Source organism: Capra hircus, unplaced genomic scaffold, assembly GCF_001704415.2.
Source record: "Capra hircus breed San Clemente unplaced genomic scaffold, ASM170441v1, whole genome shotgun sequence".
In the NCBI taxonomy this organism is placed as follows: domain Eukaryota; kingdom Metazoa; phylum Chordata; class Mammalia; order Artiodactyla; family Bovidae; genus Capra; species Capra hircus.
Window position 1 is genome coordinate 233,065 of NW_017189630.1, and position 17,469 is coordinate 250,533.

General features: G+C 42.6%; 1 protein-coding gene across 3 annotated transcripts in view; it reads left to right on the forward strand.

The window, feature by feature from the left end:
* MTM1 (myotubularin 1) overlaps window positions 1-17,469 on the forward strand; it is a 90,389-nt gene that overhangs the window by 34,879 nt on the left and 38,041 nt on the right. For all 3 annotated transcript variants that reach the window (XM_018044598.1, XM_018044599.1, XM_018044600.1), the window contains 2 exons: window positions 4,585-4,695; window positions 8,986-9,087. In XM_018044598.1, coding sequence (XP_017900087.1) covers window positions 4,585-4,695; window positions 8,986-9,087 — 213 coding nt within the window. The remainder of the gene's footprint in view (window positions 1-4,584; window positions 4,696-8,985; window positions 9,088-17,469) is intronic.

Genomic DNA, 17,469 nt, shown 5'->3' on the forward strand with positions numbered 1-17,469 from the left:
CATGGACTGAAGCACGCCAGCCTCCCCTGTCCTTCACTATTTCTTGTAGTTTGTTCAAACTCATGTCCATTGAGTCAGTCCTGCCATCCAACCATCTCATCCTCTGTCATCCCCTTCTCCTGCCTTCATTCTTTCCCAGTATCAGGGTTTTTTCCAATGAGTCAGTTCTTTGCATCAGGTGGCCAAAGTATTGGAGTTTCAGCTTTAGCATCAGTCCTTCTAATGAATATTCAGGACTGATTTCCTTGAGGATTGACTGGTTTGATCTCCTTGTGATCCAAGGGACTCTCAAGAGTCTTCTCTAACACCACAGCTCAAAAGCATCAGTTCTTGCGTGCTCAGCTTTCTTAATAGTTCAACACTCACATCCATACATGACTACTAGAAAAACCATAGCCTTGACTAGACAGACATTTGTTGGCAAAGTAATGTCTCTGCTTTTTAATACTGTCTAGGTTTGTTGGCACTTACAACCTGGCATTTTGGCTGTTTGGGTGCATGTGTCTCATTTCCCAGACTGGGCCCTGAGCTTTGTGAGGATGACATGTACATCTTATTTCTCTCCGTGGTCCCAAGCATCCAGTACAGTTTCTGACAGTCAGTATGCACTTGAGAGAGAAGGCAGAGAATTGCATCTTCTAGACTGTTATGTGTACTTCTCAATTAGTTTAGATACTTACAGGTACAGAGGCATAGAATTTAGCGTTAGAATGGACCTTTGAGAATCATTAAATATTTAATGATATTCAGATAGTGGTGACTCAGGTTTCTAGAGACTTAAGCTGATTTTCCTATTCCTAGATCTTCCAGTTGGGCCTGCTGGGTTATTTGATCTTGAACCTGTCATTCGGGGAGACCATGGTAGGTAGCCTCATTAGACTGTGGGTGTCTTTGGTCAGGAGCTGGCTGGTTCTCCTCGGTATCCAATTTTCTGCTTTGTGTTGGGTCAAGGTAATCAGAAGTGTAGAATTTTCTTGATACAGTGGCAAAGAACAGTACGGTCTCACTCACTTCTAATCCTTCTGTTTTTAAAATTTGCATTCTTGCTTCCATCTTGATATTAGAATATCAGACTTTTATTTAGTGTCTCTGTGTTTTTTTTAGGTACAAGTTTGATATTTAGGAGTGCAGTGGAATAGACTGTATAAATTACATAACTCATAAATTTCAACATAATCTAAGTGTAGTAACGGTGCTTGATAGTTTAATAACTATATGATATTGAGAAGAAAAACATTATCATATGCAGTTACATATGTACATTGTTACTGAGAAGTGTCTTTTTTCTGTAAGCGTTTAGAATTCAGTTATGGAGTGAGGGGTCTCACCCCATGGTGCCAGCTAAGAAAATGCCTCCTTTCCAAGAGGAAAGCCATGTAACAAAGCCCTGTAGCTGCTTGCTGGAGCATGGATTCACTGTTTTTGCAAAGCGCAGTTATGTCTTTCATATACTAGGGTATTCTTTATAATAATAATAATAACTTCCTTTGTTATCTAGCTACCATGTGCCAAGCACCATGCCAGGTACTTTTAAGTCCATTATCTCTAATCACACCTATTTTGCAGGTAAATGTAGCTGAGAGATACAGTAACTTGCCAGAGTCATCCAGCTAATAAACGTTAAAACTCAAATTTGACACTTCTTTTTGTCCAACTTTCAAGTTTGTGCTCTTTTCTCTACACCATGCTAGCCATACCATCACACTTCTTAAAAAAATTATCTATTTTAATTGGAGGCTAATTACTTTACAATATTGTATTGGTTTTGCCATATATCAACATGAATCCACCACGGGTGTACACGTGTTCCCCATCCTGAACCCCCCTCCCAACCTCCCTCCCCGTACCATCCCTCTGGGTCATCCCAGTGCACCAGCCCCGAGTATCCTATATCATGCGTTGAACCTGGACTGGTGATTCGATTCACATATGATAATATACATGTTTCAATGCCATTCTCCCAAATCATCCCACCCTCGCCCTCTCCCATAGAGTCCAAAAGACTGTTCTATACATCTTGCATACAGGGTTATTGTTACCATCTTTCTAAATTCTATATATATGCGTTAGTATACTATATTGGTGTTTTTCTGTCTGGCTTACTTCACTGTGTATAACAGGCTCCAGGTTCATCCACCTCATTAGAACTGATTCAAATGTATTCTTCTTAATGGCTGAGTAATACTCCATTGTGTATATGTACCGCAGCTTTCTTATCCATTCGTCTGCTGATGGACATCTAGGTTGCTTCCATGTCCTGGCTATTACAAACAGTGCTGCAATAGCCATACTGTCACACTTTTTAAACTTTATTTTGAAATACGACCTCTCAAGAGCTTGGAAGAAGAGTCCCTGAGAGGTCCTAGGTGCCCATCACTCAGCTTCTCCACTAACTGTACTGCTTTATCCAACCCAGAACATCCAGGGGCACAATAACATTAACTAAGACTCTGACTGTGCTTGAATTTCAACAGGTTTTGCACACACTCATTTTTGCCATGTTTTTGCATAGAGTTTGATGACATTTGATGCCATATGTCAGTTCATGTTCCCACCACCAACAGTGAAAATATGCAGCTCCTCTGTGGATGCAGAACTCCGTTTATAGCCACGCCCTACTTCCCCTCAGCCCTGGTGGCCACTTCTCTGTTCTCTAGCTCTACAACTTTGTTGTGTCAAGAAATGTATGAATGGAACCATAGAGCACATGAGCTTTTGAGAGTGGTTTTATCCAGTCAGCATGATGCCCTCAAGATTCTTCTAGGTGGTTGCATGTATCTGTAGTTCATCATCTTTGTAGCTGAGCAGTAGTCCATGGCATGAACACACCACGCTCTTAGACTTTTTAAATTTCTAGAATACCCATGAGTGGTATTTATATTTTGTGAAGAAATGATTACTTTCTTGTATTTTGTTGTAAAGAGATTTAAGGTAAAAAGCAAAAATTCCCTTTATTTGTATTCTACCACAAAGGACATCTTTTAAAGAACAAAGACCCAATAGGCAGCTTTAAAAATTTTGTTATCAAAGTCATCTAACACAGCATTAAAGAAAATATTGGATTACTGAAAATTTCTGTAGCCCTTTCTACCTTTGTCCATATGAATATATATTTTCCTTTTTTGGAGTCACAGTGTATTTTGTTTGCTGCTTCTTTTCTACTTCAGCTTATTTTTCCATGTACCATAATTATTTTAGTAGCTTGTGCTCTTCCATCAAGTTGACTATAATACTCTTTGTCCTGATGGCCACCTCTGGCTCCATCTTCACACATATAGCTTTTCCTCCTGTTGCTCCATAGCTGTAAAATAATGTCAGAGGAGTGTCATTGTGGGCTCAAAGAGTTAGGACCATTTTTATGGTTCTTTTGATGTATGTTCCAAGACTTTGGCTTGAATCACAACCTTTCCCTGTAGTTAGCCAAAGTTTTTTAAAGCCTTGGTGATGACATCAGGCAATGGGAATACTTCACCTGTGTCCAGAGTGGTTGTCAGGACAATGCAGTCAAAGGCCCAGTTGTGGTTCCTGGCCCAGATGACATATTCTGAACATGGCAGCTGCTGTTCTCTTGGTGTGATGATCTTGGTGTGCCTTTACTGACGTTATTCCATCTTTCATGCCAGCAGTCCTCTGGACCCCTTGTGTCCAGTATTGGGTAAGGAATGATGGAGAAGCATGGTAATGCACTCAGGCCCTTCTTTGGGAAAAACATCTGTGCCTAAGATATACACTGTTTCTGGATGCCTGGCTTCTAATGAGGGAATACAGACGTGGAAGTTCATGGTGACGAGACTAGAAGCAAGTGGTGTAATAACATCCAAACTGAGTGCTGTAGAACTGAAGAGAAGGCAGTGGTCAACTCTGTGATCAGATGGGAAGCAGGGCATTGTTAGAGGTGATGCTGGCTGAGCCAGGTCTGAAGCCAGGGCAGAATGTTGGTAGTTGGGAAAGCCAGATCATGTGAGGCAAAGAGAACACTGTGCACAGAGCCTGCAGGCCTGACTGTAGACAAAATATTTGGAGAACTATGAAGGTATCTACTTACTTGCAGTGTAGAACATTGTGGGACAGCAGCCCGCAGAGACAGGCTGGGAGCCACATCCTGGGCCCCCGAGTTGTGTACCTGTGAGTTTAGTCTTTATTCTGCAGGCAGTGCACAATGGCACATGTTTAGTGTAAGTCGCTCAGTCGTGTCCAACTCTTTGTGACCCCATGGACTGTAGCCCACCAGGCTCCTCTGTCCATGGAATGCTCCAGGCAAGAATACTAGAGTGGGTTGCCATTCTATTCTCCAGGGGATCTTCCCAACCCAGGGACTGAACCCACATCTCCTGCACTGCAGGCAGATTCTTTACATTCTGAGCCACTAGGGAAGCCCATATAGGGGATGCATTTTGATTGCATAACTGACTTTCTCATGCTTGCTTTTTCCTGTGTGATCACTATCATATTTTTATTCATAAAAGGTGGTAAAAGGACCAAGGTAAAAATGCCCTGAAAGCACGTGGGTTTTTTAAAAGTATGTTTTTGATTGTTTAATTGTACTGACAGAAATATTGACTTGTGTCTTTTTGTCCATTACAGGATTCTGCTCTAATACTTGATGTTCCTCTGGGTGTGATCTCAAGAATTGAAAAAATGGGAGGCGCCACAAGTAGAGGAGAGAACTCCTATGGGCTAGATATTACTTGTAAAGTAAGAGATTCAGTACTTTCTTATGGGAAAAAAAGTCACATTAGTGTTGAATGATAAGTAAAAAGTGAATGTATGTTTAAAAGAAAACTCAAAGACCCTTGTTCATCCAAGGCCCTGGAGTGGTTCTCCCTTCATGATCAAGCGTTCCAGAATCTTCTAGGGAAAGAGTTCCTATGAAAGAAACCTGCTGTTGTCACCAAGCATGAGGACCTGAGCCAGTCAGTTTTTGCCCAAGTCTGCTCCTGGTGTCCCTTTGTGTGATGTGTCTCTAGCCAGACACCACACCATGTCAGGCATGGGGAATGGCAGAGATTTAATGATGATAACATTCAGTCAGCTATAGTAGTAACTGTTTATTGAGCATCTCTGTCATTCTAAACACATACTAGGGCCTTTGCATTAAAGCCTCAGGGCAGCCTTCTGAGATGAACAGTGATGTCCCCATTTTGTAGATGGGGAGCCTGAGGCTAAGAAGAGTTTGGTGACTTAGCTAAGAAGACCCAACTAATGGCAGAGTTGGGATCCAAATCCAGTGAGATAATAATTTTGCAAACGACAGAATAAACCTTCTTACCAGAAAACTTCTTTCTTGGGTATTCCATATTAGAAGACTATAGTACCCAGTCCTAGAAAGATCTAGAAGGGGTTTGGAGGTCATCTGTCCAGGTGGTTCCCACAGCTAGATATGCATGAGGGGCACCTGGGAAGCCCTCTTTGGGTTGACAAAGGCAAAGCTTTGGGTTCTACCTCTGGTCCTACTGTAAGATAATTGGTGAAGGCTGTGTCCCAGAGGCTGGGACTCTTTCAAGTGTCCCTGACCTTTAGTCTAGTACAGTGATCAGTAAAGGGCCAGAAAGCACATAGTTTAGGTTTTGTGGGCCAGTAGGATCTGTCATACATTCTTCATTGTATTTTATTTTTTCAACAAAATACAATGTCTTTTATTTTTATTTTTAAAATATAAAAAACAATCTTAGCTTGAAGACCACACCAAGACTGACCTGGGCTGAAGTGTGCTGACCCCTGGCCAGTCCGAGTCCTTCATTCTGTGGATGAGAAAGGAGGTGTTTGCTCAATGGGCTTCCTTGCCTGCAGGTGCCTGAGGGAGCTGACGGAGGAGCCACAGTCCTGGCCCATGTCTCCTTTTCTTGGTCTTGTGCACTGTGGTTTCTTAAAGCCAATCTCCTGTACCTTGTTTTGGATTTTGAAGATACTACGTTTTTGTCACCAGTTTGTAAAAGATCAAGACTAGTACACTCTATCAGAAAGTGAAGGATTGTGTCATAATGAGACTTGAACTGAAATGCTCCCTCAGTCCCCACCTTGGCAGCCTTTTGTTGATTTTGGTAGAATTCACACTCCCTTAATACCTCATCTATAATCCTAGCTACTTTCTACCCTTTGGGGCCTAGAAATTGGGGGTTTACTTTTGAGGAAGGTTTTTCTCTTTTGCATAGAAGAATCTGTTGGGGGAGAGTTGTTACATTACAGCACTTCATGGAAAATGAGGTTGCTCTTCCTATGATTTCAAAGTGACTCTCATTCTAATTGAATTGAAAAAATCCAATTTGTTGCCTTGTCAATGGGCAAAACTTGTATTTAAATATGAATCACCCAAATCAACAAGACAAAGCACATTCTTACCCTCTGATTGTGTATTGTAAGAACATGGGGCTGAGGAACAAGTTGGCAGGCATAATTTTCAAATGTTCCATATGTATATTTCATGGAATTAGTATTAAGCCCAAAGACAGTGGCCTAGAACCACATTGTAGTACAACCTTTTAATTCTGTTATCTCCCTGGAAACACAGGACATTGTGAGAGTCGAATTCCGTTTTCTCAGGAACAGACCTGAGGGTGACAGAAAGAGAATCTGCTCCAGTGGTACAGGGCTCGCCCCTGTCTCCTGCAGGTCCCCTTTCATCTGCAGTCACTAACCACAGTCCCACCGTGCTGCTTTCTCAAAATGAGAATGTGGAACCCCTACAGATTGTCTCCACCAGGGCCGCACCTGGGGATTTCTGCTTACCAGTGGCAGCTTGCTCATGCTGGACAGAAGTCCCAATGGTTGTCATCTACAAACAAAAGAGAAGACAGCTCCAAATATAGGAATTCTTACCCCCTAAGCCCATGCCAGCCCCTACCAACAACTCGGAGCTTAAAAAACTAAAAAAGCAGAGCCAGACCATCTCATCAGGGCTATTGCAGCGGGCTGTTGCAGTGGGCTGTGTTTACTCTGTTATCTCGAGGCTTGGCACAGCACCACGTGTCCTAGTTGCTGAACACCAAGGGTCTTGTGGCGAGACTTTTCTGCCATGTGGCTCTTCCCCAGGTGTCCTTCCCATCTAGGTCAGGCTCTAGGAGACCAGGTTGAAGTTACTCCTCAGTATATGCCCATAGTCCTGTCTCAGATTTGGTGATCAGCCCCCTGTGACTCACTTGCCTTTTCCACTTCAGTTTTCTTGTTGGCAAGACAAGGTAGTGATTCTCCCTGTCTTTGAATTCCACTTGAATCAGATGGCCACACCAAGGCACTTAAATCACTTGTGCTTTGGCACATTGAAAGTCGTGGTTTGAATCACCGATGGACCAGAATAAAGATTTACTTAGAAATGGTCTAGTTTCTGGTTTAGAGGTTAAGGGCATCATATTATCATTGGAACCAAGGCTGATGGGAAGAAGATCCTTCATGCATCTGTGGGCCCTGGGGATCCTCAGCTAGCCACTGCTGTATTTCAGGCTCTTTGTAAACCCCTTAAAAGCACATCATCTTACTGAAGTGATTTTTTTTTTCCTACCACTTGACTAGTGCTTTGCATCACGAGACAACAACTTGTGTCTCAATGTTCTTGGAAGATGTTGTGAATCAGTTTTGGGATATTACAAAGTTTGTTCTTGTTGTTCAGTCACTAAGTTGTGTCTGACTCTTTGTGATGCCATGGACTGCAGCATGCCAGGCTCCTCTGTCTTCCACTATTAAGTTATGTGCTTTTAAAAACGAAAGCATGGACTCCTGGAGCTGGCGAGGCCCAGTAGATACCATGTGTATAGAGAGATGGGTGTGGGGTCGTTGATGAAAGGCCTGAGAGCCTGGTTCCTTACATTCCCTTCACTGCCCCTTGCATTTGGGGATGTGTATAGCAAGGCTTTTGTCTCCTGCATGTTGAAGACTTAGGAAGCTTCAAGAGTGCTCTTGAGATAACAAGTGAAAAAGCACTTAGGAAAATCGGAGAGGGCAGGGGCTGGATCTGTCTCACTCCTGAAGTATTGAAAGTGCAATGCAGAAGGTGACGGCCATCACTCAGCCACAGAACCATGAGTGATTTAAGAGACAACCTCAAAAACTGCCAGCTTCAAAAATATGATAGAACGTTGTATCTTTTGCTGGGTAATACAAACTGATTTTTAAGAGAGGTTATTTTATTTTACTTACTTTACTGAATTCAGTTTGAAAGAAGGTTTCCCTGCTTATTGAAGAGATATGTATTGGAAACTATCTCTAAAATCTGGTTTTGAGCATTAATTCTTAGTTCCTAGAAGCATAGTCATTCGTACTATGGTAGATCTTAAGGTGGTCTTTATAGAAGCCTGTAAAAGTAAAATTCTGATTGTACAGTCCTAAAGAAACTGGCTGTTTGTTTTCAGCCTGGTTCCTATTTGCTGACAGCAGATATTTTAGCTCTTGTACTTTTTATCTAAGTTACACCATATTGTTCCAATGAAATGTGATTTTCTTTAAACAAAAAAAGTAAAATTGTATAACAAAATAATATTACGTTACTTATATGAGAGCTTAAAATGCCAGTCATTTCCTAATTTTTGAAAGGGAGACTTTAAAGTGAAAAGCATGAGGGGAGAGGGAGAGAGCTTCTGTATTTTAATGACATGTTTGACAATTTTGAAATAATATTTTTGGCAGATACACATTTGATAAAAGTCCTATGAATAAAATTTTTACTATTAAAATACCTCAGAAAGCAGTTAGACAGACACAGGAGTGATACACTAGGCAACGTTTGGTTTTTCTTTTTAACAAATGAACTTTAACTCCGTCTTCTCTTTAACGTGAGTTGTCTTGTCTTTACAATCATGATGATGATGGGAATATTTTCAGGGGTTCTTAAAACCAGATATTTCAAGATATGGTACAAAACAAAGTAATTTTCTTAGTGGTCTAGCTTTGTTGCCTCTTCAGGTAAGTCGATCTTCTTCCAGAATAGAAGGTTTTTTGCTAATGAACGTGACTCAGTTTGCAGACTGAACTGGCACGTTTGTCCTTTGCCCCCAGGACTTGCGAAACCTGAGGTTCGCGCTGAAACAGGAGGGTCACAGCAGAAGAGACATGTTTGAGATCCTCACAAGATACGCCTTCCCACTGGCCCACAGTTTGGTAGGTTCCCGGGTTCTCCTTCTTTGCTTCCTCTGCTGCATTCCCCAGTGGGGTGTGTGTGCGAGGCTGTTTACTACAGAAGCTTGACCTGTTCCCAGAGGGCACAAGCCTCTCCTCTGCCAGTCTGTATGGGGTGGCTCAGTGCAAGTGACCCCTGCCACCTCCGAACCTGCCCTCTACCTGGGCCAGCCCTCTTCCAAAGGCCAAAGGTGGCAAGGTGACCACAGGCATGTCCGTGAAGTGTTGTGACATCACATCCCAGAGCTCATCGCCCTCAGCTTGGGAACTGAGAGTGAGGCGGGTCAGGCTTCTGTGGTTCCAGTTATATGTGGAAGCAAGTGCTCTGAGCCCAAGGGCTGTTGTAGTTCTCAAATCCGGATTTGTGGTTTAGGAGCAGATTCTTTATTTTTAAGGACTGACACTTTGAATGTCATTTCATGGGGTTCACTATATATTTGCAGGACAGACTTATTATGCATTTGTTGCTTACAACCTATGACTTAGTGCATAACAAGTTTTGGGCTGTGTATATCTAGAACCTTTCTTTCCTATTTAGCAGACTTAGTAATCTCACCTTGTTTTACCGAGGGACTGAAATAAGCTTCAAACCATCTTTCTTTGTATTCTGCCTTGATCTTGCCTTCTTTTTTTTTTTTTCCTGGCTTGTGTCCTTTTAACGCCTCCTTCACTTCTGCTGCTTGAGTTTGTTTTTTGTTGTTGTTGTTGTTTTATTTGAAACTTAAATTTCAAAAGATTTATTGATTTTATTTTTGATAGTGTTCTCAGCATTTTCTCTAAATGTCTTTTTTAAAAAATTTATTGAAGTTTAGTTGATTTAATAGTGGCATGTTAATTTCTGCTGTACAGCAAAGTGATTCAATTATATATATATATATATATATTATATATATATATATATATATATATATATATATATACACTTTTTCGTATTCGTTTCCATTTTGGTTTATCACAGGATCCTCTGCTTGACTTTAAACAAACTTGAAGGCAAACATCTATCAAGGGGAGAGCAGGGGAATAATTCTTTAAATAAATATATGCCTTTAAGTATAGAATAAATAGTGCTCCAGCTAGACTGAAGCTGATGGAAGAGATCATTAAATAGAACAACTGCTTTGTGATGGAACTCTTCTTCCTATGCCTGTCTTATTTATTTGTTTTGGGGCAATAGGGGCCTGACTTTTTTTTCTAACAAGACATGGCTTCTTTCTGCCTGAATTTCATCAACAGTTTTTCCATCAAAGGAAATTTATGACCAATGGAAAGGGCAATTATACAAAGACTGGTGGTCTAGGGGGATCTGGAGTACTTATTGTGAGTCATGTGTTGATTGGAGATTCAAATGTGATACTTACAGCAAATATAATGATATCAAAGAGTTGAATACATGTTAAGCCTTTTGTCAGTTATTGGTTAAATATGTGATTTAAAAGATATTTTAATATTAACATTTTTAAATGACTAGACTAAAATGTTTAATGGGAATACATCTTTGGAATTACTGTGAAAGTGAGAATGTACATCTAATACAGGAAAACTAATTGAGGGGATGGGTTCTGTCCTGAGTTTTGCATATCTGGCCTTACATAATCAGAGATGTAAAGATGGTTCACACAACAGGTGTGAAGGAGCTGAGGCCCCAGTCCATCTCCTGTGTGATCTTGCTTGATCAGTCATCTCCTTTCTCTGGGATTTTCTGTCTCCTTTTGGTTTTACTTGATGGTAAAGAATCCACCTGCAATGCAGGAGACCTGGGTTTGATCTCTGGGTTGGAAAGAGACCCTGGAGAAGGAAACGGCTACCCACTCCAGTATTCTGTCCTGGAGAATTCCATGGACTGTTTCATCCCTGGTGTCGCAAAGAGTCTGACATGACTGAACAATTTTTACTTCACTTCGCTTCACCCTAAAAACAGGTTAAAGTGTTGAACCAGCTTTCCCCTAAACTACTATCCCATTTCTTACTTCAGTCCAAACTTCTGGAAAGAACATTCTAGTCTCTCCACATCTCTGGTTCATTCATTCCCCAAGACCATTCTAGTATCCAGTTTTATTGAAGATCCCTCCTTGGAACTGAGACCTCTCTCTGGCTGAATCTAGTGACTCACTTCAGTCTTCATTGTTTTTGATCTCCTCCAAGCACTCAATAATTTTGACCACTCTCTGTTTCTGTGTTGCTGTACCATCTTGACTGTTCCTTCCTAGTGTCCACTGCCTCTGTTTTTTTCCTTAAGTGTAGACATCTTGGTGGTGGTTCCCTATCAACCCTCTTGTCTTGTTACTCACTTTGCCTTGATGATTTTGTTTAATCCATAGCTTAAGCTGTCATTGCCATATGGGTAATTTCTAAATCTAGTTTTGACATTGGCCTCAAGTGAATCTAAATGAACCTCTCAAACACCTTCCTCTGGAAGTCTGTGAGAATCACAAGCTCACCATCTCCCTAACCTCTTTGCAGTTCACCAGAACTATTCTTCAGCCTACATATCCCTCAATTTGGATGATCCTCAGTTTCTCAGGTTCAAGAACTTGAAGTCAAGTACCCTGCCCCAATCAGGCATAAAACTTATTTATTGTATTGAAGTACAGTTGATTTACAATCTTATATTTGTTTTAGGTATAAAATATAGTGATTTAGTATTTTTACCAATTATACTCCATTTTATTATTATAAATATTGGTTATATTCCTTATGCTGTACATTACATCCATGTATTTTATTTATGAAGTCAGCTTTCTCATTCCCCTGCCTTGCCTCTCTAGCTGCATCAATTTCAAATCCTGTAGGTTCTGCTTATTGTGTGTTAGTCGCTCAGTTGTGTCCAACTCTTTGCGACTCCATGGACTGTAGCCCGCCAGGCTCTTCTGTCCATGGAATTCTCCAGACAAGAATACTGGAGTGGGTAGCCATTTTCTTCTCCAGGGGATCTTCCTGACCCAGGGATCGAACCTGTGTCTCCTTGCAGATGGGTTCTTTACCATCTGAGCCACGAGAGAAGAAGCCCAGGTTCTGCTTATCAGTAACTCTCGAATATTTCTTCCCATCTACCTGTGCTTCCTAACTCACTTCCCTTCCAGCTTATCCTCCACAGTGCTGCTGTCTTTTTTTTTAAGTACTCTATGATCATGTCACTCTATGTCCCTCCCTTCACACAAAAAATGTTCAGTGACTTCCCATGGCTTATACCTTAGACTCCAACCTCATAGGATGGCCCTGTGCCCCTCTGGTATACATAGACCTTTCTCAACTCAGTCTTTGGCTTCCCTGTCCCTCACCTCTACCTGAGGTCCCCTCATCTCTCTAGAGCCCATCCCTCACCATTTTGCTCAGTCCTAGATCCTTTTCCACACCATGCGTGATCCCTGGTGGGAGTTCATCACACCTGTCACTTATTTGGACTTTGTAGGTCCTGCTACTGGAGCACTTACCTCCCTCAGTCTGCCTTCTGTCATAATTATGTAGTAATTGCCCATCCCCCTCCTATTCTGTGAGCTTATCAAGGCGGGATCAGGCTTTATCTACCTCTCTAACCTCAGCATAATCACTTCTTCATGGGAGATGTACAGTGACGGCTTTTTTTTTAATGAATACAGGTTTAGAGGAAAGTGAAGGAAAATTTCATTCTGTGGAGACACTTGGGCTGGATTTCTGGATATTGTGGGTATGTTATCAGAGGATATAGGATTCTGGGTTGCTGTCACTGGAGTGGTCCACAGAGGGGTGCTTTGCCTTATTTTTTGTGTCTGTGCTAGGCATCCCTACTCTTTTGTTTAGGAAGACAACAAAGTGAAAAACTAGAGGAAAAAACGGGAACTGAATGGCTCATACAAAGTTGTGGAAAATTAAATTCTCTTAAGTTTTAACCACTGAAAGTCATCTTAAAAAAGAAAACCAAACTATTCACCAAAACAATAGAAAATACAGATAAAAACAGATCAGCTATTGACATAGCTTTTGGAATATTAGCCCCTGCTATTCCATTCAATATGTGCAGGTATTTCATCAGGCAAATTCATTTCAGGGTAGTGTGGGGGGGGGCATGAAGGCGGATGACAAGCAGTTGTAGTAGGATGAATGTGACCTGGTTACATCTGGGGATGTGACAGAAGTGATGTGACAAATGCGTGTGGCTCTGACACAGGTTGGTCGACAGCCAGTGCCCTCAGAAGCCAGGGAAGCCGGCTGGGGAGTCCCAGGAAAAAGGGAACAGGTCCAGCCGGAAAAGCCTGCATGGAATTGATAGTCATTTGGGTTGGGCCTTGAGGATGGTTGTCATTTCCTGTGGACAAGGATGGTGGAGGAGGTGGTTTTTTAGGCAAAGGCAAGATCCTGACCCTCAGCACTAGGGAAGGTAAGTTGGCAGCATGAAGAGTGCTTATTAGGGTCACCAGAAAGCATGGGATGGGAGGAGGGGGCAAGAGCTGGGTGAATCAGGTGGAGGGATCCGCTGACTCAGGAGCTTGTACCTTGGGAAGTCGTGGAGACTGAGTGAAGGTTTTGAAATAAATGAAGCCAGCAGTGGGGTCAGAGGGAGGACCAAGCAAGACGCTGGTGATGCATGCGGAGACCACATGCTTGGGCTGTAGTTTGATCTTGGAGAACTGGGAGGAAGGCTGAGTCATCCTTCCTTCTGAGGTCTGTGGCGTGATCCTGCAGGGCAGGGAAGTTAAAAACAGATTTCATTTGGGGAAGCAGGTAGGAGATGGGGCGAGGAAGGAGGGATGGGGAATTCTGTTTTGCTCACAGGGCCAGTTAGTACCTTTTGAGTTTCCAGCAGCAATTGCAGGCCCACCTCTTAGAAGAGAGTCCAGAGGTATAGACCTGAAATTGTGATGCTCCATCTGTTTGGAGTCATGGATTCCTTTGGTAACATGGTGCAAGTTAGGGTTTCTCCTCCACTGACAGACACACTTAGGTACAAAACTGGATGTAAATTTTTAGGGGACTTGGAGCCCCTGGGAAGCTCACTTGTAGGTCCTGGGTTGAGGAGCTCTGGTGTGTACCAGAGAAGCCAGCAAGGAGAATGATGGTGAGAGAGGTAATGGGGAGAGCCTGCAGGTTGGGGTCTGTGGAAGCCAAAGGCAGAGCGAGCTCTGAGAAGGTGGTGATGGATGTGCGAGGTTGTGGGGGTGGGAAGGACGCTCAGGAAGAGGTCTTTGGGGACTGGACCCCCTAACTGTGGACTGCTTGAGGCTGGGACACTCTTTCCTCATCCTGCCCCCGCAGTGTCCAGTATAGGCATACACTGGTTAAACTTTTTTGAATCGCAGGAGGTGGTCTGAGTGGTGGGGATGGGAGCCAATTGATGGAGGTTTAAAGAGAGAGCAAAGGGTGTTTCAAAACAAAGTAGTGGTAGCAATCAGCTGGAGGGAAGACGTGTTTCCCTGAGGATCCAAAAAAGGTGAATGAAGATGGTGGGCAGGGGAAAGCAAGAGAGAAGAGGGTTTCTTTCCTGAGCAGAAAACGGGGTGGGGCGGGGGCGTGGGATGAAGCCCATTTTGCAGGGCAGGTTGGGAAAGGAGAAGGGACAATTATTCCTCTGAGACAGGAGGGGAAGAAAAGTTTCCCAACTGCCACAGTGGGGAATGCAAGAGTGTGCCAGAAAGGGATTTCCTGGAAGCGTAATCTAAGCCTGATTGCATGGAACAATACAAAGGGCCCCTGCTTGAAAAATAGCACTTTGTTAATATTACTGAAACTGTTAAAGCAGCTGCAGATTATCTCAGTGATTGTTATTGGCACTGGATGCCAGAAGTAACGTAGCAGTTGTGTCGGTGAAATGGTGTCTGGAGGCCAAGAGAGCTGGGTTCCAAATCGAGCCGTGAGGCAAGCGGCATATGAGTGAGATTTTTTCTTTCACACCAGCCCTGGCTCTCTTGCCTTCTTCCCCATTAGTATTTTCACCACTCAGTGTGTTCAGTTAGGACTGAAACTTTGAATTGACCTTGAGCCGTTTAGCCACACACAGTGGATCCCAAACCATTACCTTGATTGGTTCTATATTAGGTCAATCCATTAAGACTTGAAAATTGTTTAGACTGCACTTTCTATTTGAACTGGGACATTTATTTTCTTGTTTTATTTTTGCTTTGCTTTTCAAACAGTAGAAATCGTACCATTTTTTCAAACGATATTCCAAGTCAATACTAGTTCTAAGGAAATGATGCATTTTTATGATAAGAAATGTGACAATGCCTCTGATATCATGGTTGATTTTTAAAGGCAGGTGTACATATGAACAGAGCCTGATACTGCTACAGAAAAATAGTTTAATTGTTGGAGTGGTATGTTCAATGCTAAAGATCCTCTTTCATTGATTTCCTTTATTGTTTGCTCATTGTTTTACTCAGATGGAGTAATCAGAGATAATACAAATTTTAGATGGGAGTTTTTCTTTTTTAAATTCTGAATCCCAATCTGTTATTGAGTCATGAAAATATTAAGAGCATCTCTGTCTGTTATCTGTGTGTGTCTAGATTATGGTATAAAGTCTTTGGCTTTCTGTTACTCATAGTCTAGAATGTTTGATAATGATAGAATATGTAGAATAAATTGTGTTTTAAGTTTATTTATGCACTAATACAAGAGAAGGCAATGGCACCCCACTCCAGTACTCTTGCCTGGAAAATCCCATGGACAGAGGAGCCTCGTAGGCTGCAGTCCTTAGGGTCGCTAAGAGTCAGACACGACTTAAGCAACTTAGCAGCAGCAGCAGCAGCATGCACTAATATAGTCGCTTAAATGTATCTTTAGGTCTGTGTGGATTTTCTTGACATTTGTTTAAATGAAGGGCTTGAGTGTATGATTAAACTCATGGTCTGTAAATTCACATGAGGGAAATGTAGAGCTAGAAGAAATGGAGCCGGAGACCCAGCTGCCAGGCTCCCAGTGGCCTGGATTGGGGAGGCTCAGTGGGAGGAGTCATTCACAGGTCCCTTCTGCAGGGTGGTTGCCAGCATGGGGCCCAGACATCCAGAGGTCCGTGTGTGAATCCAACTCAGTCCTTTACCTGCTTCGCAACTTTGAAAATCATGTAATATTTCTGTGCTTCAGCATTTTCATCTCTAATGGGGATAATAACAGTCTCCACTCCACAGGGGTTTTGTGAGGATTAAATGAAAAGTACTTACAAGAGCTCCTGGCACGCAGTAAGTGCCCAATAAATGTCAGTGCTTCTGTTCTTAACGCCCCGTGTTTCCCAGCAGGTGGAGAGAATAAGGATGATTACTCTGACCCACTCTTCCCAAGTATATGAAAAAAGTCATTGTGATCATATGTGGGACACTTTAAGCCCTTTAAAAGAAAGGTGCTCCACAGGTTAACAGTTAGTAGTCTCATTAACCAACTGAGGGCTTGTACCTTGCCAAAGGATTAGTTGAAAGTCTTCTATTTGAGAGCATGAAAGCCAAAAAGCATCTTAAGTAGAAATGGGATGTATGAGCAGCGGTGCCAGGTAATACACAGAGCTCTTCAGAAGTTGTTTTCTGTTCTTTCTACCTGTGACACTGCTTGTGGAGTAGCATGGCTCACTCAGGTTTGTGTCTCTGCACTTGTCCCCTCTCTGGATTCAGCTCTGCAGTATTGCCTTATTTCCTACTTTTTGTTCTCCTGTGACCTGATTGGCAGTCAGAGACTTGCAAAGTCTTCTGGTGTTTGCTTTAGTAAATTTGACCATCTTCTGGGCCCAGGGGAGAAGATCCACTGGCTCTGACCCCAAAGGAGATGCTGCGGGTTCCAAGGCCTTTTCTGTGGAGAGCAGCGAGCAGGGCCCTTGTCTTCCTTCCTGGCTTCACTGAACCCCAGCCTGCCCTGCCATGTGGTCTGAGCAGTGCCATTTCCTCTTGTGTTCTCATGGCACATCTCATGGTGCTTGCCTACCGAAATAATTCCATAAAGGATACGACACGGGGCTGGGAGGATACACCTATTTTTTTATATTACAAACCGAGAATAAACGACCTGGGGCACTTTTTCTGTGCTTTGAGGTTGTAAACCAGACTGAAATGGAGCAGACTCTTTGTTTCTAGGCTGATTACAGATTAATAGCCAACAACCAGAAGCTCATTTTCACCCGGGAATTGAATGAGAAGCTACACATGTGCACTCGCCTCTCGGCCTGGATGCGGCCTGAGACCCAAGGGTGGCTTAGTTCTCCATCTCTTTTTCTAACCAGGACATTTTTTTTCTTAAATAAATAGTAAACTTGGCTCATAGAGGGTCTAATCATGCTTTTAAAGCTCCTCCCTTCCTGCCTCCTGCAAGACTTGGCCCTCTGTCTTCTTTCTGTCTCTCTCCACTGCCCTCTCCCCTGGTCTCGAGACATGCCCAGCCATCCTCCCTGTGCCCATCTCTGGGGACTGT